This window comes from Thunnus thynnus, chromosome 14 (assembly GCF_963924715.1).
Source record: "Thunnus thynnus chromosome 14, fThuThy2.1, whole genome shotgun sequence".
Taxonomy (NCBI): domain Eukaryota; kingdom Metazoa; phylum Chordata; class Actinopteri; order Scombriformes; family Scombridae; genus Thunnus; species Thunnus thynnus.
The window spans coordinates 26022343-26049344 of NC_089530.1; the positions used below are offsets into that span (position 1 = coordinate 26022343).

Here is a 27002-nt window from a genome sequence, read left to right on the forward strand (position 1 = left end):
TAGAGCACAAAAAGCATCTTAAAGCATTTTATTTATTGATGTAAATAGGTTTACTTCTGTTTGATTGTCTTTAAGAAAAGATTTCTTTGACCAACACATGAAGTTAATACAACACGTATACAAAAAGACCAAAGCAGTGCTGGGTGAAGCAACATAATACTGCACAGTTCTGAAACATAACTTAAAATAATACAGTCCTCCAATACCACTTGATTAAATCACACAGATACATACACAGGTCCTTCATTGTAAGTCAAGGCAGCTTTTAACAAAACAGGAAATGAAAAAAAAAAAATCAGTTCAACTGTAAACCAATGCTACCATAACCCTCATACAATGTCTGTTAAAACAGAGTTTTCAAATCATAGACGTTACATGCATGCACATATCACATATAACAATCAAATGAAAAGTACCTTTCAGTGGTTCCAACAGAAATGCACAGCTGTAAATACACATACTTGTGAAGGCACATGTGGCTTTGGCAAATTAAACACCCGCGTTTCCCCTGATGGTTTATGCAGCAGTGGCAGGGCCATGTTTAGTTTAGTTCCATGTCTGTCTATGTATTATAGGAGGCTTCATTTTAATGATGTTATTATGACACTTTCTTATACTAAACATTCTAGACGTCCACTCGAGTTGCTGTATTGCTTCTGTTTTTACATTATCAGAGGTGATCCAATCCAGCTGAACAAACAGGGGAACCATATACATACAGATAATTTAAAGGCACAAAAGGCATCCCTGGCTAATTCCCTTAAGTCTTTTAAGCAGCCTGAAATTACATTTAGAAAAAGGCACAATGGAAACACTAGCAAAAAAAAAAAAAAAAAAATTTAACAGCTTCTCAACACCCCTGAGGAAGCCAAATGGTTGCATAATAAACCCTGCAATATTGCGTCATTATTACCCTGGGACTTCAATGTTGACAGTAATCTTGCCAGAAGACGTTGATTTAGCTTCGGCTAATGCTGTCTGTGTAAACAGGCTGGGAAGGTCTAGAGTTTTATTCTAAACGTGCAGGTGGGTGGTGAAATATAACAGTAAGTGTGGAATTTGTGAAATCCATCGACAACTGTAGGTACGGGGATGAAAAAAGTTTTCTGGGACTGGTGCTGGGAAGCATCTTCCACTGGAACATGGATTAGAGTCAATGTGGATAACGATGCGAAAATACTGTTCATAAGTGATTTATGTCTCACAGCAACCAGGTTGACGAAAGCCCACCCAAAAACGCATCATCCAGCTGCAGCCATGCATGGTTGTAAACCTGCTTTTTTTTTTCCTTTTTTTTTTTCTAGTGCCTTAGTTTTTTTTTTTCTTTTTATCTGAACACAGTATACCAGAGTATGAACACGCTTTGGTCCTTGAATGCGACCGTTCTGCTGCTATAGAGGCACGTGGGGTAAATTCCACACTGTGAGTCTGTTCTTTTACTTGGTCAACTGTACTTCAAGTCCATATTATAGTCCATACATGATCCACATGCTGCAGGTCAAAGCACAATGAGCAAAACAGAGAGAGAGAGAGAGGGAGAGAGAGAGGGAGAGACACAGGTAGGGAAACAGAGAAAGTAGTTCCAGGTGTTGTGATGCCTCTTCTTCACCTGGATATAGGAGGAAGAGGAGGAGCTCCTCTCTCCTTCTTCCCAGAACCTGCAAAGAAGCAAAATACACAGGAGTTAGTGTTTGGTTTGTTTTTTTTTTGTTTTCCAGAGAATATTTCATTTTCTTCCACAGGGGGGCACTATGTCACAATCCAGCTCTATTTACTTCAGGTTAATATTCCATTTGTCTGTGTTTCCAAGATGGATCAAACAAAAACTTGCGAATGGAAAAGGTGATCAAATATGGGAATGTTAGCTCAAGTCAGTACCATCTAGCTTTTGAAATAAAACTGATTTCACTTGTAGACTTGTAGTCTACTTTTGGACAAACAGGCCAGTAGAGTATGCATTTATGTACATTTCAGAAATACCACTGGACAGCCTGCACAAAAGTCAAGTTGAAAGCAGGGCTCTATTTCTTAATTCCTGGGAAACAACACTTTGAACGTTGTATTTTTTACCCAACATTGATGTAAGTGTTTTATGTAAATACAAGTTGTGTGTGTGCTTATGTGAGTCTGACCTTTGCCGTCAGTCTTGGCAATCTTGCTGGGGTAGGTCTTCTGGAAGGGCACGTAGGGTTCAGGTGGAGGAAAGTCCGACACTGGATGGAAACTGAACCGACACTCCCACTCATCTGTTGACGGACAGAAATAGAGGTCAGTGGATCTGTCCTGCATCATTCTGACAAAACTCTCATGATACAATGACGAGGAACATCACTTGACACAATGCAAACAAAAGATAAACAACATACACAGAGGTCAGATTTAAAATTTAAATAAAAGAAATCATTGTATTTTAACGCTGAATAGACAGATATCAGTCAGTATTCTAAAAGTTTCATATCCAGAATTAACAAGAGTATGTTTTTGTGTCTAAAATCTATTCAAAAGCACTACATAGTCACAAAATACTGTGACAGACTTCAGAAAATGTGAGCTGCCAGATTGTTTCTGGGGCAAGGCACTCAGGGATCTCCGTCACTTCTTGTCCCCACCATCTCCCAAATCAAACTTTCTCTTTTGGTGCAGTGGGATAAAAACAACAGGAACGGAGGTCAGTGGGTTCCTCTGACATAGTTGAACAGAGTTGAACTTCTGGTAAAAACAACACTGAGGGCAACGAGTTTCTCTTGTAGAGACTAAGAGGGTACAGTCTTTGAAAAAGAGAGATCCTCAGCCTGCACACATGGATTAATATATTAGACTTGTTTTGTTCAATGTCAGCGTTTTAATTTACCTAAAATTTACTATATATGCACTTATGCATCATTCTATTTTTGCATCTTACCCTTTACTAGTGAAATACAGAGTTCTCAGGTTTTTTTGGTCCCAAGCACTGTGTTCACTTCCTGCTCTCTATTTTCCCCCCAAATGGTTTCATCGATACTCAATTAAACCAAACTTGCACCTTCTGGGATCTACTCACCCTGTATCTGGTTGTGGTGAGAGTTTTGGAAGCCGTTGCCCATGGGTGGCGGAGGAGGGGGGGCCCCTCCTGTCCCAGGCCTGTCTGGAGGGAGTGGGGGTCTACCGCCAGGTCCACCACGAGGGGGCTCTGGGCCTGGCCGACCGAGAGGAGAAGGAGCTGGCGACGACCTCACACTTCCCCCACCCACGCCACGACCTGAGGGAGGAGGGGGAGGAAGGGGCCCTTTGGAGGTAGACATAAAATTGACATGTAAGCTGATGAGAAAAGAAGTGAATTTTTTATGATACTGATACCACATTGAAATTAGCTTCCATCTTAAACACTTTTTCATATGGGTTTTATACAGCAGTAATCCATAGTTTAATTAATCAATCAAGGCTACTAACCTGTGCGTGCGGAAGACTGGTTCCTTCCAAGAGATGGCGGCCTCTCGTTCGGTGGGGGAGGGAGAGGTCCTGTCCGGCCATGCGGTGGACCTGAAGGGCTGGTGAGGAGAAACACTTACACTTAATCTACAGAATAATTATACAGTATTGTAGTAAAAAAAATCATGCTAAACAGAGAGCACGCATTTAATCAGATCTGGATGGCTCCCACATGTTAATGCACTTAAGTGTATAAAGCAGGACGGAGCTTAAAACAAACAACTTTTTTAACAGGTCTAGTTTTTTTTTTTTTTAAAAAGGGACTGTTCTTTTCAGAGGGAGGCTACATGAAGAAGTTTGCATGATGTGTAACCTACTGCATCACAGAACAGCTATTAGATCTAAATCTATGCAAACTTTGACACAGCCACCAACGTAAGTTCAACAATCAAGAGCATTCTCTCATCGTCTGATGCCTGATAAGAAATGTGTACATACCTGGTCTCAATGCTAATCATACCACTAACAACTGACAGAGAAAGTTTTACCAGTACCTGCTAAGTGAGCTGTTCCTTTGAGGAAGACGAGGGATGTTGTGATCATCCCCTCCAGCTGGGGAGGGTGGGAGAGGAGGAGGGCCCGGTCGGCCCGGTGGGAGAGGCGGCGCACCCCCGCCAGTGGAGGAACGAGAAGAGGGGGAAGAGACAGAGGAAGGTGGTTTGGAGTTGACAGAGGGAGGAGGAGGGGGAACATCGCGGGGCATAGATGGCCGATGACCTCCCAGAGGAGCTGGTGGTGGTGGAGGCCGGTCGTCAGGAAGTGGGGGCCTCCCTCCAGGAGCTGGCGGTAAAGGAGGTCGGCTGCTGTTTGGGGGTGGAGGAGGAGGCCCGGAGAAGCCCGCTCGTGGGCCAGGGGAAGAGCCTCCTGGCGGTGGGGGGAGAGGCCCGTGCCTCCCTGGTGGAACACTAGGAGGTGGAGGTCCCGAAGAAGCATGGCTGGGTCTGGGTCCTCCGGGGAGTGACGGCGGCGGTGGGCCCCCACGAGACAGGAAGCTCTGGTTTGGTCGAGGTGTGTTGGGTACGGGAGGAGGGGGGCCTCCTGGAGTGTCTTGTCTTGAGAGATTCGAACGGCCCTTGGGAATATCAGGGACGTTGCTACGGAAACCAGCAGGGGCTCCCGGGAGTTTAGGTGGGCCAGAGGGGCTTCCACCTCCACCGAAGGGGCTGGGGCCACTAGAGCGGCCTCCTGGGGGGAGCATAGGTGCTCGACTGGGTCCTGAGTCTGGAGGAGAGAAAAGGCAACTGTAAAGTTAACTGTTACAGGTGCTTTGACACTACTAGACACGGTGCTTCTTGTATTGTTGTTGTTAATATTATTTTATTTTTTTTACCAGAGGAGTCTCTGTTTGTTGCAGACCTCAGTTTTGGCATCCCTCCTGCGAACAGGCCACCTAAACCACCAGGAGCGCCACCACCAAAACCTCCTCCACCACCTCCACCTCCTCCACCTCCTCCTCCTCCTCCTCCTCCACCGCCACCACCTCCTCCTACTCCTCCACCTCCTTTGGGTTCTGAGAGGACAAGCAAAAATGATTAACATAATTGTTTGATGCACATTTGTATACAGATAAGTTACTATAAGATACTAAGTTAGCGAGACTACCTTTGTAACCTAGCTATAAACCAAATTTACCCTTTAGGGACAATAAAGATGGGCATTATGAGTGGTACTGAAGTGGTCTTGGCTTACTGTCCAATAAGGGTCCACTGCGGTCATTGGTAACAGCCTTCTTTAGTTTGGCACCTTTACAAATGTCAGACAACAAAGCGTTCCTTCCCTTCGGACTCGGCCTCTCTGTGTTGGCCTGAATCACAAACACACATATACATACATGGATATATAGTCACTGAGACAGAGTAAAGCTGCAGAAAACACACATAAAGGGGAAAAAAACAATGGACTTTATTGATCTTCAAGACAGTGAAATAAAGTTTTTTTTTCAGTTTTAATCTTTTGTCCCTGTGTTAATTGTTCAGTTATCTCTCATGCCAAATATAGGTCAAAAATCCTTTTTGAGTATTTTTATATTAACGTCCCCGTCTGGCCTCTTCCTTTAAACTGTATGTTTGATGACTCATCTTGAATTCAGGTGTGTATACAAAACTGTATCCATTCAATGTGGATTTTTGCGACAAGCTAACCACACCCATCACATAAAACTGCACTTGACCGCTTGTGTATAGTCGTAGCTAGCAGAGCAATATCACAAGGGGAGGTACGTGTCTTCATTTCCAAAAGAAAGTGGTTGAGTTCTGATTTACAACAACAGTCCAACTGCTCTGCATTGCACTGTAGCTGCTAAGCCATACACAGCTTTTAAAAGGATTGATTAAAATCCCTCTTATAATTCTACATCATCCAAATATTCAATTTCCCTTCCAAATACATCAGAAGCTAAAGATGTTCTGACTTCCCTTTTACTGTGACTTTAAACGTGTTGCATCAATTTAAACCATAAAAAAGGGGAATTCAGATAAGAGTGTGTAGGTAAAACTGTGAATGAACAATAACAGGCAGTGACTTGAGGATCACACAGACCAAACAGTAGGAGAAAAGTGTTTGGTGTCAACGGTCAGTATGTTATGACATGATTTGTCCACAAGATAGCTCTGCTGAGCAGGGTCAAAAGGACAGAAGTTACTGGACTGAGAGATAGACAAGACAGACAGACAGATAGAGAGAAAGAGAGACAGACAGGATGACTTACAACAGCAAGGGAGGGAGGAGGGGGAGGCCCTGGGGGTGGTGGGGGAGGTGGGGCAGGCATCTTCCTCGCTCCACTTCACTCTGTCTGCACTGGGCGCTGTACCCTGATAGAGAGACGATACACACACATAAGAAAATTGGGCAATAAGAAAAATCAAGCACCCGGTTACTGACAGATATTTCAGCTTCTGCAGTGCTTCCCAAATTAGAAATGAAGGTCCTTAAGGCAGCTCTAATGTGTCCCAAAAAAAGTTTTATGACCATTTAAAGCAAGCAGAAACTACCACAGCTGAATGCTTAAGCAAATGCAAGACAGCCTTAAGTTGCATTTCCTCTAGTGGCAACTATTTGCTGGCATCTGACGGTATTGAAATGACTGGGAAAACCCTGAACCTTTCTGTAGAAATAAAAAGTCTACATATTTTGTCCACGTAAGGCGCTGGTTACAGCGGTTACTTTCACTTCCTTAAATGAGTTCTAGTGACAAGTTTGAGAAGCTAATTTTTACGGCTTGCAGGATACAGATTGACATTTTAAGGGGTTATCTGCTTGACTGGCACAGATCTCAGCCCATCACATTCAGCTGTGGTGGTTGCTGCTTGCTCACCGCACCTAAGCTCTGCCCAGGCTTTATCTCACGCCACAAATAAGGAATTTCCAGCTTTAGTAACGGCCAAGATGTTGGCGTGTGGTACACCCAATTTCAGGGTTCAAAACATCCCCTCAGAGTAATATTAAATATATGATGTCACAGATGTTGTGCTTGAAAAGATACTTCTAGGGGGTGCAAAATTACAAAACTGAAAGTTGCAAAATCTCACAAATATGTCTCAGAGTGAGAGAGTGAAATTGTGCGAATTTTGCAAGATGTGTTCCTTAAATAGTGGTTTCCTGGAGGAACTAGAAATAAAGATATAGTAGGCATAGCTTGTGCAAAATACATAATGCTCAGATTAAAATATGAGAGCAACAACAATAATTTATATCAGCTGATAGTGAGCTTGCAGGCAATGACAGACTCACAATAAATGATTAATCAAGCAGGAACTTGAGTGTCAAGTTCCGCAAAACAAGACTTCAAAACACACAAAAACACAAAGACTGATAACCAGCTGCTGTTAGCAACTACCCCTTTCTAACACAACGTCACATAATCCATGCGTGTAATATCCAGAGCAACACAAAGCAAAGCATTTTATTAAAGCTGCACTAAGCAAAATATGCATGTAAAAATACAAAAATGTCCTCCTCCCTGATTAAGATGGCGTTGGTATAACCACTGGCAGGAAACAACACATTTTATCACATCACATTTTATTAATTAACCGACACAGGCCTGTAATATTTTAGACGAGCTTTTAGAGTAACTGTACACAGAACTGCTGCTCCACTGTTAACGTTTCAGCATGTTACACTTTTGGTCACATCCCAATAAGTGAAGTACAAGTAGGTCTGCAACTGACAGCTGATGGAAAAACTCCTGCACTGACATCACTGCTTCAGCTGGGGCCAGAAGAGCAACATGGATGAAAGCTTCATCCCACAGAGAGCAGTGCAGCAGCAGCTGTCTGATCTGATTGATTCTGCGTGGAGTTCCACTTTAAACCATTGATTTAGGTAGTTTTGTTACCAGTATAAGATTTTACAATGGGGGCTGCTTCAAAGTACATCTTTGGAATTGGGGGAGATACTTCGGTAGATCAGGACCAAAAGAGAAAAATATAACACATTATCTGCATTTCAAAGATAATATAAACATACAAATATTTACATGACATAAATACCAAAAACACAACTTGTATTAGACTGACCCAAAAACTCTGTGCAAAACTTTTAGGCACTTTAGATGTTTAGATTCTTATCCATTATGCAATACCATCAGAATGGCGTCCACTCGGCCCCAGATTTATTCTGCAGCATGACAACGACCCCAAACATGCAGCCAAGCAGTCATAAAGAACTACAGTATATTCAGCAATGAGAAGAACAAGGAATCCTGCAACAGATGGTTTGGCCCCCCCAGAGCCCTGATCTCAACATCATGGAGTCAGTCTGGGATTAACATGAAGAGACAGAAGCAGCTGAGACACCGAAATCCACAGAAGAACTGTTGCAACTTCTCCAAGATGCAGGAACAACCGACCTGCCGAGTACCTGAAAAACTGTGTGCAGGTGTACCGAGGAGAACTGGTGCTGTTTTAAAGTCAAAGCTGCCTGCACCAAATGTTGATTTCATTTAGGTTTACTGAACTTCGTATGAATTATTTGATAAATAAAAACTATAAATGGCATTATTTTTTAAAAGCATCCAACTGTATGAGTGATGCCATGCTTAGTGTAAAGCCAAATTGATTATCACTCATGAAGATAAACAGTTTCAAATCAATTTCATGCCATTAGTTTCACTTGTTTTACCTTTGATTAATAGAGGTAGCTACGCTGAGATCAAAGAGGTCAGGTCAGGTTGAGCTAAATGAAATAGGAAACCAGTTAAACGGCAAGAACAACAAGCGCGATAAAAACCGCACATTAAAGACTCCGTCACACATACGCTCACATGTTCACACTCACATTGAGATCAGCCTCTTTCCCCTCACACAAACGCTTATACAGCTCGGCCTCTCACTTTATTTTAAGTCACACACACATACAGTCAGACCATCCTCTAGGGGCCTCTTACTTCCTGTAGCTGCTGACAAACAGGAAGTCACCACGCGGCTCCAGCACCGCAGCCATCCGGCAGCCAGGATGATGATACCTCTCCATCTGAGCTATGCGTCATTTTGACATTCTCCTCATCCCGCTCACTTTCTTCATCTCAACCGTGCATCAATCTCATGCTCTCCTTCACACTGCATTCGTTTATCAGCTATTCTTCCTCCCTCCTTCACTCGCTTTTCATCTTCTTGAAGTTTATCCTCGTATGCTCGATCAGCCTCCTTCACTCACGCTGTTCCTCAAAGTTCACCCTGTGACTTCTCCCTCATTATCTTATCTTACTTTCCCTGCATGGTCTGCCACCATCAATATCTCAAAGTCAAACAGACTGAGATTTTGTCTCTTTCTTCTCCTCTGAACATAACTAACAGTTTCCACTGCTCAGAGAAAAAGCATTCACATCTTCTGGTGAATGCAGTTTACAGTACGCTGTAAAAAATTTACAGAAGCAAAGGAACAGAAGAAAGCTTGAATGTGCGGCAGCTTAAACCTGGCTTCTGTCCAAGAATGACACCAACATCTGAGCGGTTACTCAGGCCTGAGTATCTAAATCCAACCCAGTCGTTTCAGTTTGAGCCCAAACTGAAACTGGTTTTGAGTGGTGTAGCATTTTTGCAGACCCAAAACTGATAAAACTGACTGCCTAGACAGTATATGCTAATACTAAAAGTTTAGCAACATGTAAGTGGAGCAATTTTGAAGAATATTTCTGAATATAATTTCATAAAAGCTAATGATCAAACCTGATGAAGCACGGATGTGAAACAAATTGTTCGCACCACACAACTTGTTGGTGGCGTGTGGTTGGGCTTGTTTACACGTTAAATATTTTTAGAATGTTTCGTGTTACAGAGGTTTCTCACCTTATTTCAGCATTTTTCTTGCACGTGGTGCAGTTTAACGAACATGTTTGTCAAAGCAGATTCTGATATAAGAGAGCTTTTTAGATTGAAGGCACAAACATATGTCTGATACAGGGCTGCAACTAACCATTATTTTCATTATCGATTAATCTGTTGATATTTTTCCTCGATCACTATTTCCCACAGCACAAGGTGACATCCTCAAAACAGTCCCCAACCCAAAGATATTCAGTTTACTTTCACAGAAAAACTAAAGAAACCAGAAAATATTCACATTTGAGAAGCTGGAACCAGATAAGTCTTAGAAAAATGACTGAAAACAATTAATCAATTATCAAAACAGTTGGCTGTTAATTTAATAGTTGGCAACTAATCAATTTATCGACTAATCGTTGCAGCTCTAGTCTAATATATTCTGTGCAGTGTATAAATGCAACCAGTTTGACCAAAAACTGAAAGATTCAAGGATTCAGTGTCTCCCTCTAAATGTTATTCTATATGAACAATAGTATTAAGAAAATCATAAGATACTAAAATCTGCAGTGAAACACAGACTAATAATGATCTGATCAGGTTATGTGAGCAGATTTTACAAACTGTCTCTGTGATGTTGTTGAGTAAAACAACCTTATATCTGTTAAATCAGCTGTGGCCACTAAATCATATGATCAATATACTGACCTAACCGTAATACAGATTGACCCACATATAAGGTCTTAATAACAATAAGCTGTTTACATGCATCTTTTATATGACTGTCCTATTTCCCCCAACATAGACTATGATGGGAAAAAAGCCCGTAAAGCATCACAGAGAATAAGCTTGTGAGAGCAGAGCGTAAACAGGACAACATGTACAGTACACATGCATCAGTGTCAGAGCTGAATCCTGCTGTACTTTACATGGAGACTGTGATTGTGTATGATGTTTGCATGTACCCACACTGAAGTAGAGTACTAAAGAGTGATATTAAGGGGAAGCTGGAGTACATAGAAACTACCTGCGCTGCATGTTTTAATAGAGTCACATTTCAATCAGTGACACCTCGGCGAGGATTAATAGCTATAGGAGAAACTATGATCTGCCTTCACTGGTTAAAAGAAATCTCAGTTTACCAGTTTAACAGTTACCACCTGCCAGTTAGTGCCCCACTCAGTCTCACATCGAGACTTCTTACACATGTTAACAATGTTTAGACTTCATGGTAGATTAACAATTTAATCCAAAACTTTGTCAGGACAAATGGAGAGCAGGAGGAAAAGGTCTGGAGATGACAGAAAATTAAAAACAAACTGGGCCACACAGTTATGAAATCATCACAAACTTTAAAACACAGACTAAGTTTTACTACTATGATAAAATGTGTGCTCATAGTTTGTGCCTTTTCTTTTGAGTAAATCAACAAATCAAATCCTGTTAAATATCAAAATCCAGTTAAATGCTCTTCACTAGTCAACAGAGCCTCAAATCTGTTTACTTAGCATGACAATCAACCCAAGACCCCAAAGCATTCATTTTATGATATGGAGCAGAGAAAAGTAGGAAGTTATTTGCATTTGTGAACCAGCAGCTGTCTGCTGATCACTTAATCTAATAATAGTTTAAATGACTATTGTTTCAGAACTATTGCAGCTCATAATTCTAACCATGGTTATTAGGGTAAAGTTTTGGCTACATAAGACAAACTTCAGCTGAACAGGAAAACGTCACTCACAGCGGTGAACCTCTGTGCAAAAGTTGCCATTTGAAGTCGAGCTGGCAGAGTTAAAGATTTAAAGCCGAATGCACACGTGCACGTTTCCACTGTGCTGACAACTGCAGATGTTTCTATTTGGCCTCCTCCATGTTTGAGACCTCTACAGCAGATACATGTATTTCAGGGTATTTGATTACATGTAAAAAAAAAAAAAAAAAAAAAAAAATTATGCTGAACTTATGAAAGTTCAGCATTACATGCGGAACTGGAAGGGTAGGGGTTGCAAGAGGTGGTTGAAAGTAAACACTGTCACAACTTATTTCAGTCTATGGTGTAATTTTTTTCAAATATGGCTGACTAGCTTTCACGGTTTTAAATCAGGATACAAAGACAATCACATTTCCTGCAGCAGTTACGTTATGACACTGACACCACTGCAGATGTAAGGCCGGCAGATGAGATCAGGCAGGAAGACAGGTGCCGGTCTGGGTTTCGTAGGTGTTGCAAGTGAGAGGGGTGTGGGGGGTGTGGGGGGGTTGTGATGGAAAGCCCCCTCCTTGATAGGGTGGCTGACAGTTCAAAATATCCAAAAAACTGTAATTACTGGAAGCAAGCAAAGCAAATGTTCTTACGAGCTGACTTTCAGTCGGTGAAAGATTCACAGATGATACTGAAGCAGCTGGAAGTGAGCACAGAAAAGACATCGACTTCCGTCATCAGAAACAGGCCTGTGTGTTGAAATTTAAAATGCGCTACACAACTTCCCTTTCCCTAGCTCTTACTCACACATGCAGCCTAATATTAGCTAAGCATTCACAATGGCTCCTTTGACAGACAGACTGAGAGAGGGAGAGACAGAGAGAGAGAGAGAGAGAGACAGAGAGAGAGAGAGAGAGAGATAGACAGAGAGAGAGAGAGAGAGAGAGAGAGAGAGAGAGAGAGAAAAGACGGATTGAAGCAGAGAGGGAGATATGAGGGATTCAGGGTGGAGATCCTTTGAAGAGACACCGTCAGAACACACACACACACACACACACACACACACACACACACACAGAATAAGGCTCACATATGTTTCAGTTTACAAATGGCCATAAAAAAAGGCTTCTTCATCCTGCCTCTGAACCTCCTGCGCTCCACGACCTCATTAGAGTTACTGCACTCACACACATGCATGCATAGTTGCACACAATTTATAATCGCAATACAGCAGTGGTTTTTTTTCACCCTGGTCTACAAAACCTGTCCTTTCTTTAACACCCCAAACGGATCAACTCAGCAAATATATTCTAAAACTGGTGTATGAAAATGAAAATTAGATTTATCTCATATACTGTGTTCACGTTGGAGGCTGTTTAAAAAGGGACATAATGCAGTTTTGGTGTATTGTTATGTGATAAGAGACAGTTTTTGTGTCCATAGCAGACAATAAAAAGGCAAAATTATCACAACCATATTTCATTTGGCTTCAACTTCTGCTCTTTTCTGCTGCTCCACCGGGTTAGAAAACACCCAGTTTTGTGCAAATGTGGGTTAAGATTTGTGTAATTGTGACTATGAAATCTGATCAAAGTCAGCAATTGAAGCTTAATTAGATTAGATTATTTTGAGTAAGTAAGACATTTAAGACATTTTTTGGGCATCGCTTAAAAGAGGTTGTGGTTCGATGCAGGAACATGTGGTTTTAACAAGGGTGATGGTGGGCGGAAGTATGATATATCATCAAGTTGAAACCCTACCATCACTTCTCACTTAACCTCGCCCAACCTCTCAGACGGCTCGGTAGTAAACGCCAAGGTTTCAGGTAACAATTAAGACAAATCAAACACACTTAGAAACATCCAAATATAGTACATTTACATTCCTGTCTCCACTGGAATCATCAGGGAAAATTTCTAGAGCTGCTACTCATAAAAAAAAAAAAAAGATCAAAATCTGAGTCGATTTTGAAAGTGAACTAAGGGAAAAGGTAATCTGAGAAGTTTTCAGCGCAGCCCAGGCTAGTAATAAATGTGTTGGCAATGCAGGAACAGTGCTGAGTGGCTAAGCTAACATCCTGTGGTGCGTTCACATGCACTTGCTCACGCACACACACACACACATAGACACACACACACACTGCAACCAAATCAGGCAACAGATGTGGTTCTGCTGCTGGTGTTTTAGACTCTTTAGATTACTCAGCAGGACGTTCTTCAAATTAAGAATTAAACGCTGAATACATTTCATAACGGAAATGTTCACGAATGAGTGTTCCTCTGTTGAAAGGCTCTTGTGTGTTTGTCTTTTTATTTGAGGGACATCGATTTAGCAAAGATTCTTTGTGTGTGTGTGTGTGCCTGATACATGTGATATGAAACCAGATGTTGCTTAAGTAGATTTAAATATGCCTCTGAAAAAGTTACTAAACTTCAAGCTCTGGTGGAACAAATCACAGAGCGACATGAAACACCATCATCAAAACAGTTGTTTTTTTTCTGGTTTTCCTCAATGGCATAAACGACTTCCTAAAAATAACAAAACAATGCCATTTCCTTCACTTGGTGCAAAAAAAACTGATGATGTTTACAGCTGAAAAACCTTATTTCACCTCCAGTTATTCTGAGTAATCAAAATGCAATTAGCAGATATTCTAGATTCCACTTCTATTAATATAAGGTGACATACCAAATATGATAAAGCTCTATACATTAACTGTATATATTATAAAAGCACTCTGATGAACCAAATAAATGTCAAACAAGGACTAATCAGTTCAAATATCTCCTATGTATAGATACTGATTGGTAATGACATACCTTCATGCTCTGCAGTACAACTACACAGACACATAATCAGACAATCAAAAGGCATCAAATGCAATAAAAAGGACCTTCTAGTCTGTGTATCAGCTCTTATTGGACAAATACACTGATGACAAAATGAAAGCCATTTGGAACAATGAGCTTGACCCCTGACATCACTGCGGTTAGTCATGAACTGATCAAATGTCACGTTACCATCATCACATTTTTAGCTTGACAGACACATTCACAAGGTGTTTCTGAACAAGGCGACGTCTGCCTGCTCTGTAACGTAGAGGATATAATGCTTGAAGAGGCAAAGCTATATTCTGCTCACTCACTTTATAACAGGGTCTAATTCAGAGATAGTTTACTGAAGCTGGTTTGAGCAAATTTCGTCTCCTGTGCCATTCTCAGATCATACTCCTGTCATGTGGGTTAGCATTTTAAAAATACTGCCATGACTGAGTTAAACTGTGCCTGGCTCTCTCCTCTGCTGTCTTACACCAGATACAAATCCTTGTGTTCAATGACTAATTTTTTTGTTGCTGACTTGTATTACTATTTTTGTATTATTGCTAACACACAGGAAACACATTCTGAGAGACACTTGGCTTTAAACAGGACTAGTACGCTGATGTCCTCTGCTGAACTGCGGAGAAACCGACATTATCAGAAGTCTTTTTAACAGAGATTCTCTTCATAATCACAACAGGCAATAAATAACTATAAAAAGTGGTCAGTAAACTAGAGACAGGCTTCAGACCTACTCAAGCTTGTTCCTTTGACTTTTATCACCAAAAGAAAACACCCCAAAATCTTTTTTTTACATCTACAAGGTTGTGAAATATAAGACTACTTACTCAATCTGTGTCCATAGAAGAATCAGCAGTATGTTCAGAAGACAGTAGAAGAAGCACCTCAGTTCATTCCTCATAAAAATGCAAAACGTGAACAGCAGCCACATACAGCTGAAAACAGAAAAAAGCGGAAGATTAGCAGCATCTAAAAAACTTTTAAAAAAACCATTGTGCACCGAGCAGAACTTCTTGATTCCTCTTCCTCTAAACTCACATTACACATTCAGAGAAGTCCCTCCTCTTCACAGACATACAAAAACCTTATATACAGCACACAGCACTTCCTCTTTTTCAGTTCCCTACCTGGGGGAGGGAGGAGGGGTGGGGTGGGGGGGGGGGGGGGGGGGGGGGGGTGGTGGCGTGTGCTGGGGTTCCCACTGGAGTTTAGGTCTAAAATAAAGTCTGCGACGAGGTTATGAAAACTAAGTAAATATAAATCCACCATATTTCGGTCTTCTAGGTAGTCCAACAAAATGCATTGAGTTTGCATATATCTACAAGGCTGCACAATCCCCTAAAATAAATTTAATAACAGAAAATGTTTAAAAATAGACTCATTTGGTCTCATTTGGTGCTAGATCCATGAAATCAAACCTCTGAAAAAAACAAAATACATTGTAAATTCAATATAAAGTGGAAATATTCTGCACATTTCCAGGTCTGTGTTTATATTCTGGGTCTCTACTGGAATATCTTTGCATGATTTACAGTTTTTAAAACTCCTAATTTAACTCATACTGACCTTATTGTGATTATTATCTGATTTTTTCATATCACACCACAATGTAAAGATGTTTCATCATCTAGTCAGTGACACAGCTGATAATTGATCAATGCTGTGCTTCCTCTGTTTATCCTGGGAGAAGATGGAGAGAAAGAGGAACCCATGACATCAAAAAGACCAGACGTGGCTTGCTGTTTTTTTTTTTTTTTCCCCACACCAAAGTCTCATGAGAAACAGTGTGTACGGTTGGGTCATAAGTTTGACTGTCTGTGAAAACACATTGACGACCGCAATGGAGAGGTAAAAGACGACTGGGAAGAAGTTGAAGCAAATACTGACGAAGAAGAGAATACAAATGAGGATATGAGTCGTGGAGGAAATGAGGGAATAGATTAAGAGGGAGATGAGGCAAACCTGGAAAAGGCAAATTGGTGTGTGCTATTGTGTGCTCCATAAAATTCTCTGATTGCCTATTTCTTCTGTTGTGACTATGCTGCAAATTCTTAGGGAAATTGTATTTTTCCGTCTCTCGCTGCCGTCCTTTCAACAAGACTGGGCTCTGTCTGCTTGCAATTAATCCACCTCAGAAAGAGGATTTTCTCAAACTGCATTCTGAAATATATTAAGACACCAGAAATCTTTCACACATCACATGTTAAAAAAGGAGCCTTTGCTTATGTTTTTCCTGTTAGAAAATGAAGTACAGCTTCAACTGAATGAACTGAAAGTGAATTGATCCCAGCGCTTGGTGCTGCTGGATAGATCCCCTGCCAGAAGAGAACGGGTTAGCATAGCTCCACAGCAGCCACTTCCTGTACTCTCAGTGTCACACTTCCTGCCTCGCAACACAGTCTGCCAACCATCGACTGCATTTCAAATACTCTCCCTCTTGTCTCTTCTTTCAAGCCAACTACAGCACCAGAGCTGCGTCTTAAAGAGACACCTTGGCTTTCTCCCATGTACTCAGCTGTTTTTCTTTACCAGGGACCAGTCTTCAGTGAGGGGGAAAATGTGTCTGAGCTGATACTTCAGTTAACCATGAAAAAGGCCAGTCTTCCCCACAGAGGCTACTGCAATCGGCTAATACTGCAAGAAAAAACGCTTACACTATTAAAAAAAAAAACTGCAAGTTAAATGAAAAATCAGCACATAGGCTTATCTATCCAAAACAAATGTGCAACAGGAACTCAATGTGACTCCACATGTAAAGCTACAGAGCCTTTTCTACTAATGCAGACACTGGAAGTGAACTGATACTGGTAAAATGACTGAGAATGAAACAAACATGCTAAAACTAAAAATACCTCTACATTCCCATAAAAGGTAATTTCTCATAAATCTGAAAACTGTCCTCAATCAGCGTTCTGCGACCTCATATGTTTCCAATTCTATTTTTTAACCCAGTTTCATTTTGTTGGTGGACAAAGTAATATAAACATTTACATTGCAATACAATGCCCTGCAGTAAGCAAACATAACTTTATTTATATAGCACATTTCATTCCAGGTGGAAGCACAATGTGCTTCACTGAGCGTGAGCTACCACAGAATTTGCAGTCACAAAAACTATGTATGGATAATGTACACGTTAAAGGTGCAGTGTGTAGAATTTAGTGGCGTCTGTTGGAACAGACCTGGCAGAAATGGAATATAATACTCATAAGTATGTTATAATTAGTGTATAATCACCTGAAAATAAGAATTGTTGTATTTTCATTACCTTAGAATGAGCCCTTTATATCTACAGAGGGAGCGGGTCCCCTTCCATGGACGCCGCCATGTTGCACCACCATGTTTCTACAGTAGCCCAGAATGGACAAACCAATCACTGGCTCTAGAGAGGGCCATGGGTTCATGTTTTTTGCGAGTTTCGCGGCCACCGTAGTTCTCCTACAAGCTTGGAAGGGGACCTGCAACCTCACCACTAGATGCCACTAAATCCTACACACTGCACCTTTAAAACATAAGTAAACACAATTAAAACAAACACATAAATGATACACCTCAGTTAAAAACCATTTAAAAAAGTAGGAATAAAATAAAATGATTAAGACCGGGAAATCTGATTAATGAAAGGCGCAGCTAAAAAGGAATGTTTTCAGTTAGTTTTCAGAGACAATAGCGTTGTAGCACACCTAACACGATTGGGCGGGATGTTCCAACGGCTTGGAGCATGAAAGCTAAAAGCAGTTTCACCAATTTTCGTGGAGACCTGAGGAATAACCAGAGAGCCTGCTCCAGATGACCTGAGGGACCTACCTGGCTCATAGCTCAGAGAGATATTGGGGTGCCAGACCATGTAAGGCCCTAAAAATGAGTGTTAAAATTTCAAAATCAGTTCTAAAATCTAGTAGAAGCCACCGTACAAATCATACCATTACAATAATGATCGAACATCTGGCAACACTGAGTCTAGCCGACTGGAAACAAAATCATGGACGAGTTTTCCAGCGTCCTCCTGGGATAAAAAGCTCCTCATCTTCGTGATAATTCTAAAATGATCAAATCTGGTTATAATTATGCTGCTAATGTGGCTCTGGAGAAGTCAGTAAGTAGCAATTTGGTGGGAAACTGTTTCCCTTTTTGTTCCATTTTGTTGTTATTGAACTCAGTCAATTTTAAGATTGTTGATACAGAGATCGATTACGCCGTCGTCAGTGTCTGTGATACTTTTTTTCTTTTTGCTGAAAAGCAGTTTTCTAGTTTTGGTATGTGCTGTCATGATTTCTGAGGTGTTTTCCTGTATTACATTATCACATTGCAGTAATTGTGAGTGTCCCATCTGCAATTTTCACACCAAATTCACATGAGAAACAGTGACCAGTTGGGTCATACGTTTGATTGTGCATGTAAATATACGCACACTGACGACCGCAACAGAGAGGCATTGAATAAGAAGAGAATACAAATGAGGATATGAGTCACGGAGGAAATGAGGGAATAGATTAGAGGAAGATGAGGCAATGCAGCAGTAAATTTCAATAGCATTTATTGGAACATCTGTAGGGTACTTACAAGTACTTACATTTGGGTACTTCCTCATACCGAGTACTGGTATGAGTATTTAGTAATTCCATTGCAAGTCTAACAATGACTTTGAAAACATGTTTTATTTTCATCACTTTCTGAATGTAACAAATTAAATATACAACATGAAGCCGTTGCTGACATTTTAACCTTCCTGAACAAACATGGCACTGCCGCACATTTTATTTAAACGTTACCTGTAACATTCAGTGGTTTCAGTATCACACAACATACAACTGTAGCAGATCAACTGAAATGATATGTGATGTACGTGCTGTCTGTGAGGAATAAGCCTGTTTCGAAAAGGTGAGAGGCAGGTTCTTTCTGATAAAAAGAAGCTTCTCTGCATTATCAGCTGTGAGCCTGTTTCTGTTTTCATCTACAATATGTGACACTGAGCTGAACAGCCTTTCACTTTCCACATTACTACATGGCGCCTAGAGGTATCTGCATGACATTTGGGTCAGACTGTGAAACCGCACTTTGTTAACCCCCCCAGTACTGCAGTGGTTCGTCTTCTTGAGAAATTGTGGTCTCTCCAAAGGTCTCTAACCGTCTGTAACTGAATGGCAGCACCCACTGGTGTACTACTCAGTGATGTTGATGCTTGCTCATCTGATATCTCATCAAACAAATCTGGGCCTTGCGTTGCCTTCTGGCAGGTGGTTCTCCCAGATCCTCCTGCATGTCTGCCTCTCCTCCAGACACCTTCTGCAGCTCCAGCATCACCATCTCTTCGGCCTCTGTAGCAGTGTTGATGTTTCAGAAAAAAACATCATTATATCTAAAACAGAGAAAATAATATTTTAGCTGGTAACAGACAAGCTAGTCTGAAATTGTCAGAATGAATGTCAAAAAGTTTGAGGTTGGTTATAATGACAAAGTTCTGTTTTCATCATTCTGCTCAGCAAACAGACAGACACACACACGTCCAATTTTGGCGACATTACATGGATTTGTAATAATTTCCTGAAGACTTACCCTAACCCTAACCATAGCCACTACTTATATAACCCTAACCCTGGTCTAATCATTAACCAAACCCTAAACTTAACCACTGAGCCAAAAATCTGCATTTTACCAATTGGGGACACAGCTTTTGTCCCCAGTTGGACAAGCCGTCCCTCAATTAACTGGTCTTTAGTCTGAAATTTATCTCCAAAAGTAGCCTATGTCACACATACACACACACACACACACTTTACCTCGGATCGAGTACAGTTGCAACGCAGTGGCGTCCATATCAGAGTAGCATCTCTTGACGGCTGCAGCTGAGGTTCCCTTCATTGTTTTGATGCCATGGTCTGTTTCTTTGGTCAAAAGTCTCTGAAGCACGGTCACAGCAGTAATCACATCTGATACCAAAGCATCAGAGGAGCTCACTTTCCGGGTTAACTCAAACGGAGCCAAAAACATTTGAGAGTCTTTTCCACAAGTGTCCAGTGGTGAGCGGTGAGATTGTCAGGGAGCTCATATTCAGCCCGCCTCTGCTCGATGTCCCAGCTGGTCTACATCTCGCTGGAGTCTTCTTAGCTGGTTAGCTGGTTGAGCTGCTCCTGAATGTCTTCCAGGAGGGAGTAGGCTAAGGAGGAACGTTTAAAATGTCCAACTATTTTACAACCGACTGCCACCACATCAGCTACACCTCTCTGAGCCAAAAGACCCTTGTTAACAGCCAGCTGGAGTGTGTGAGTGACGCGGTAGGCTAGGGAGTCCAGCATCACTCATGGCCTTGATCGTATTTTTGGCGTCATCCCTGAGCACAACATGAACAAAACTTTTCAGAACCCCCACGTCTGAAGCATATCATCAAACGAACCTGCGATGACTTGGCTAATGTGCGAACCCCGGAGCTGCTTTGCTTGTAGAACGACTCTCAGGGGAGTAAAATCCTCATCAATCCACTGCACAGTCAAACTGATGAGAGACACGGGGCTGACACTGACAGTCCAAATATTAATGGTGATGTGCTTTTTCATAATATCGTGCAGCTTTGGTAATACAGTTTCTGTGATGTGGTGACAGCTGGGAATCTCATACCTCAGCTCCAGTAAACTGAGAAGACAGCTGACAACGGCTGGTCATCAAGAGCAATGTACTGGATAAAAGCTTCTGTTACTTTTACCGCCCATGGGTTGTCTCTGGACATTTTCTCTCACTTCTCCAGCGTTTGCTGCAAAGTTGGTTGTCGTTGTTTCCCACTGCTAGCATTAGCAAATTCCTTGAACTTGGTGTTGTGTTGGTTCTTTAGATGTTTTATCGAATTGCTTGTGTTAAAGGAGCTCATTTTCACCCCTCCTCTTGATAATTTCGCAGAGCATAGTTTGCAGTCTGCTATGCTTTTTGTCATCATCGCTTATCCTAAAATATCTCCAAACTGCTGACATTGCTTCTCCTCCGCCTACTTGCTCAACTGATGAGAGGTTCATGTCACGTTGCTGTCAAATGGTATCCGGTGCAGTTGTATCTGAATAGTTTTACAATTACAAGTACGTGAGCACAGTATTGGACCGATACCTGATACCGGTATCAGTGCATCCCTAAATATTTGTGAGTCATATTAAACTGAATACCAATTATTAAGTCAGCAACAGTTCAACATTTTCACTTTATGGCTGAAAGTTAGATGAGACGATTGATACCACTCTGCATCACCAGTCATGCATGAGTTTTCAGGGCAACAAAAGGAAACTTGCAGAGGTATAAAGGGGCCAGAAGGTTGCTAATAAAATGCTAATGCATCAGTTGCAAACACTGCGTCATTATGCATCGTGGGAAGGGGAAAATATCAAAAATAAGTTGAGGTTAATAAGTTGAATCAATGCCTTTGACTATTTCAACAAAAAAATGAACATTAAAACCTTCACTCAACTGTTGTTTCATATTATAATGTTTTTGTACTTCCTGTACATTCCTCAAGATCATAATATCATCACTGCAACTCAGTCCTTTTCAAATGTTTCCACAGTCACAGCCAAACTACAGTCTGGTTGGCAAAATGAGCCAGGTTATGTCTCAGTATTTTTTATATTTCCCCTTGTCACTCCTCAACATCTGCACCAGCTACGCGTAAGTCCTGCGTCTCAATACACGGCCTGAAGTAATGTCATCAGGGTCATTAAGTGTTTCTCCATGTTTACTCATCTAACCACAGAACCTGAAATGTGGTAGTTGCTAATGCAGTTCCAAAGAGCAAACACAGTCAGGAGATTCATTAGCATAAACAAGTACAGAAGGTCAATGAAGACTGAAGAGAAGAGAGGAGAAATGACATGCCTCCCATCCTGTATGTCACAGTCACATGAATATTAGTGCAGTTCGCCTGCAGGCTACTCAGTCACTTTAGATGCTTTGTGATCACACATCACACCACAAATGACTCATATACTGTAGGCCAAGATGAAGAAGAATGTCATTCAAAAGCTTCCACTGTGTGATAACTTGCTGTGAAATATAAAACTGACTAAGTGTAATACAGTTTTCATGACAACCTCTGGTTTGACTCACTGAGAATTTTCTCTGGCAAAACTAGAAACTTTTAACTTTATCTGTTTTACTCCAATTCACTTGTGGAAAAAAAAAAGATATCATAATTTAAAAAATGAGATAAAAAGATCAACATATAGCTTTGAATCTAAGATAAGCAGAGAGCAACACACATTATTTCAGTGATTATATTTTTGTAAAGCTATAACATGGTCGATTATTTTCTCGATTAATCAATTGGTTGTTTGGAAAAGTTGATCACTGTCTCTCAAACCCCGAGATAACATCCTCAAATGTCTTCTGTGGTCCTGATCAACAGTCCACAACTCAAAGATCTTCAGTTCACTATCACAGAAGACTAAAGACACCAGTAAATGTTCACATTTGAGAAGGTGGAATCAGATAAAACAAGCAAATTGAAGACATCTAAGAAACTATGAAGGCCGTTTTTTCACTATTTTTTAACATTCATTGACTAGATGATTAATTGACTAACTGAGAAAATAACCAGCAGATTAATCAATGATGAAAACAACCAATAGTTGCAGCTCTATAATATAATATCCATACATTTTCTCCTGGGAAGGGCAGTAGGTCCCAGCATGCTTTGGGCATGATACTTCCTGAACAGGTTGCCATCAAAGGACAACTTTGGACTGTGGAGGCAAACTGGACCTTTTGGATATGATCATACAGTTTATTCTAAGTGGTGGTAGAGTAAATAAAACTTAGCAACATCAACCTCCACTTTGCTTTTACATCTCGTGTTGTTGAGTTACCACATAAATCTGTTCTTCATTTGAAAATCACGACTGTGGCTGTTGATGACTTTGGCTCGCTGCATTAACAACACATGAGGCACATGGTCATGAGTTTCTGTGTTGGATGGACAGAGAGATGCCAGATCACATGCTTCACACAGGAAACAGAGCCGAGCACAAAGACAGAGCATATTATGCATAAGGCTATGTTTCTACTACCCACACACACTATATAGCACACTCTATCCTCAGACCGCAAAAAACACAAGAATTACATCGCTAAACAGTGTTGCAATTCTTTTCACATGATATTTCTTTATCTCTGAACACACACACACACACACCAGGAAATGATGAGAGGTTCTGTGAACGCATTTCTACAGAGGACACAAGATATATTTGAATAAATGGAAGAGCAGGGAGATTCAACCAGCCCCTCACTTCCTAAACAACACTGTGCTCCTGAGGAATGCCCACAACTCAGAGCTACAATGAACTAAAACTAGTTCTGTAACAAAGCAAATGAATGAGAGGACAACCAGAGACAACATGAGCACATAAACAAGGCTGTTCTCTGCTGTTGCTATGACCAAAACATCTCCCTTTTTAAGTTTTGATGAAACCCATGGTATACTGACAGGATCCAAGAATAACTGAACTGCCTGTGTGTGTGTGTAGTGCTGCTGCTGCTCCTCCTCAGCAACAGCCAAACCCCCCCCCCAAAAAAAAATCAAAAAAATATCACTGATTCAGGAAAATCCCATTGTTCTTTGGCCAAACCGCAGCCTATTTACTACTACTACTATCTGCTCTGAGACAGATCATATCTGTTTAGTAAACCTATTGTGAGTTCAGTTTCAACTGACACTGGGATGAGCAGATATTGAATATGTTTTGTTTTGGAGTGTACAATATGTGCACAATCGGCATTTCTACACAAATATTTACACATACACATTTTAAATTCCAGTGTAATATTATTTGTGATGATATGATCACATTTACTAGCTTGGAGTTGAGCTATTGAAGGTTTTGTGTGATGTAATGCATGTATGCTCAACATCCATTTGATCATTTTATGGGATTTTGCCATATTATGATAAAAAGTATACCACTATCATAAAAAAATATTCCTTTTTATACAGTGATTTCAACCATATTGACTAGACCTGCTTGTTGCATGATTGCATCTCTGACATCAGGGACTAACAAACCAACCAGCCAGCGAAAGAACTACTCAAAACATGTACGCTTCCACTTTACCGAGAAAAAGCCACTCAGGCCACACAGAGGCGCAGCCAAAGCAGTTCTGAAGAAATCCTCAAATCAAGCCATCTGTAAATTTCAAACCGCTGAAATGAATCATAACAGTCACACTGGGACCAGAGAAAAGCCAGCAACAGCATCTATCTGCAAAACTGCTTCGTAATAAGGAAAACTACACAGGCCTCTTCGCTGTGGAAAGCAGTTTCATTACCCTGCTTCCCATCAGATTAGTCGTTGCATCGACGTGTGTTTACTCTGCATTCCTCCATTCAAAGCAAGCCGTTCTCTATAAACTAAATGTTTACAGAACTAGCTCAGCCTTGGAAGTGTGTGTGTGTGTGTGTCTGTGTGAATGCATGCAGAGTGACTGCTTGCAGCCAAATGGCATTCAGTCAAACTGGTTGCGAACAAACACATGCACACACACAAATTCCTTTTTTTTTTTCCCTTCAGCTTTCTGACTTTCTGACATTTAATGATGCGGATGAAAGTCCAGCTGAAGTCAACAGCATTTCTTTATGAGTGCATGTATGTGTGTGTGTGTGTGTGTGTGTGTGTTTGTGTACACACCAGTGGTCCCTTCTCCCTACAAAGCTCTTCGAAAACAAAACCCAAATATGTCAAAACATTGCAGTCCATTCCCTCAGCTCTTTCTCTCCTCCCTCTCACTGCTCAAAACACATGCTGGACTGCATGAGACCTGCTATTTCCCCCCACAGCAGACCAGTCTATGGAAACACAAGGAGTTTTAAAAGAAAAAAAAAAACACGTTTAATACAAGTCTCACATTGACCATCATTTGATGGTAGAAGAAAGAACAAACCTTGGCTTGTTGCCAAAACCTCTGGCAGAGCCTTGTACGAGTTTGCAGGACGTTTATAACCGACTAAAAGCTTCTTTAGACGGTGAAGTAAACAGTAAACAGCCATCACTGCTGGAATCATTCCCAGCTGCCTTCCCGGAGGATGACAACTTCTTTTTTGCTTGTGTGAACCCGAACTCGGGTCTCACGGTTTCCGCTTCAATGAGGTTATTTTCCACACACGCACATAGACATAAAAGTTTGACCAAACTTAGGATAAATGTCTGCTCAACCTACCTCTGTCAGCGTGAAGTACTGTGCACGGCTAATAGTCTTCCATCGACCGTCGATATACTGTAGCTGGCGTTGAGCTCCTCTGTGCAGCCAATCCTGAAGTCTGCAGAGGTCTGGCAGGCAGGCAGGCAGGCCAGCTAAACTAGCCTCATCTAGAGCCGTGCAGACACCGGGTTGTGCTAACTCTCGCCTACTGAACATGCTGGAGGAGGAGATTTATCGTACTGACACCATAGAGCATTTAAAATGGCTAGATGCTACCACGAATAATACAAAACTCTCTGAAAACGTTTTTTTTTATTACATAGCGTACAACTAAAGCGCTTATTTTGTTAAAGGATATGTTCACAATGTTTCAAGTGTCTTAAAACAACAGTCAGGTGTCCATGTGAACAGTTTCAAAGTTTTATCTGAAGCTTATATGAGGCTTCAGCAGTCTGAGTTAGTTATTTCATGTTCATTTAGCATCAAATTCGCTCTTTGTGTTTCAGACAGTGTTTCCTTGTTGAGCTGCAGTGGAAGTATAGTAAGAAAAACAAAAACATTGAAAGATATCTACTTGATTTAACTCATTTGGATGCTGAATATTATTCATATTATCTTCAGATAAATTTTTAAATACATTTTTGCACTGGAGGAGGACTGTGGATTTTGTCACACCTTAATTTACATTGTAAGTGCATCATGAAGGGATCTTCTAATGGCCAGTATGAACAAGAGGAATGATTATGGCAAGAAAAACCTGTTTCAGTGTTCATTTGGACTCCTGACTGTTGTTTTAAGACAGACTTGAAAAATTGTGAACCTGTCCCTTTAATGTACTGACACCAGAGGGCATCAAGTTGACTAAATTATATCATAAATAATACAAACATCTCTGGAAACTTTTTTTTTCACACAGCATACAAATAACTAGACAGATAGATAAACTTAATGATCCACAAAGGGGAAACTACAATAGTCACCACATGTCAACATATACGACAAGAGGTAAAAACAGAACAAAGACAATCAAAGCCAGAATAAAACAGTTAAAACAGTCTGAAAGACAGCAACGCACACATGGAGAAGTAATGTGTTTGATGTTTGCTCCACAGAGCAAATTAAGAGTATAAAAGGTCTAAACAGCCAGCAGTCATAAATAATCATAAAGGACACATGACTCTAGCATGTTGTTCATCACCTAACACTAACACTAGCCTTTAGCTTGTCTGCTAGCTTATGTGTGGCTAACTTTATAAATGTAACAAATGGCTACATTTATCAAATTAGGGTTTCGTTGTTTACAAAAATCTACCTAGCAAACATTATGTCTGATAACAAACACTTTAGACCATCTGCAATCTCATTTAACATGAAAACAGCTCTAGAGGATCATGTTTTCTTGGCCTGACAAAACTGTTTAACCATAAATCTAAATGTTCTTATATGATGTTTAGAAACTGTCAGTTAGCCCACTGTCAGTTATTCCCGGCCTCCTGAAAATGGCTCAACTGGGGGCCCTGAGATAATTATCCATCTCCATGGCCCCTGTCTAGCCTTAAATCA

At 40.9% G+C, this 27002-nt stretch overlaps 1 protein-coding gene across 2 annotated transcripts; it reads right to left on the bottom strand.

Annotated features, from left to right (window-relative positions):
- wipf1b (WAS/WASL interacting protein family, member 1b) lies at window positions 1–25616 on the bottom strand. 2 transcript variants are annotated; one of them, XM_067610709.1, is made up of 10 exons: window positions 25458–25616; window positions 15098–15205; window positions 6176–6278; window positions 5158–5272; window positions 4799–4978; window positions 3963–4689; window positions 3430–3527; window positions 3041–3265; window positions 2133–2246; window positions 1–1658 (listed from the first exon to the last, which is right to left on the bottom strand). In XM_067610709.1, the coding sequence occupies exons 3-10, from the start codon at window positions 6233–6235 to the stop codon at window positions 1606–1608; spliced, it is 1572 nt and encodes a 523-aa protein (XP_067466810.1). In that variant the 5' UTR covers window positions 6236–6278; window positions 15098–15205; window positions 25458–25616; the 3' UTR covers window positions 1–1605. The 2 variants fall into 2 exon arrangements, with proteins under 2 accessions (XP_067466810.1, XP_067466811.1); XM_067610710.1 differs by lacking the exon at window positions 15098–15205 and having other exon boundaries at window positions 25458–25607.
- Window positions 25617–27002: the final 1386 nt, after the last annotated feature.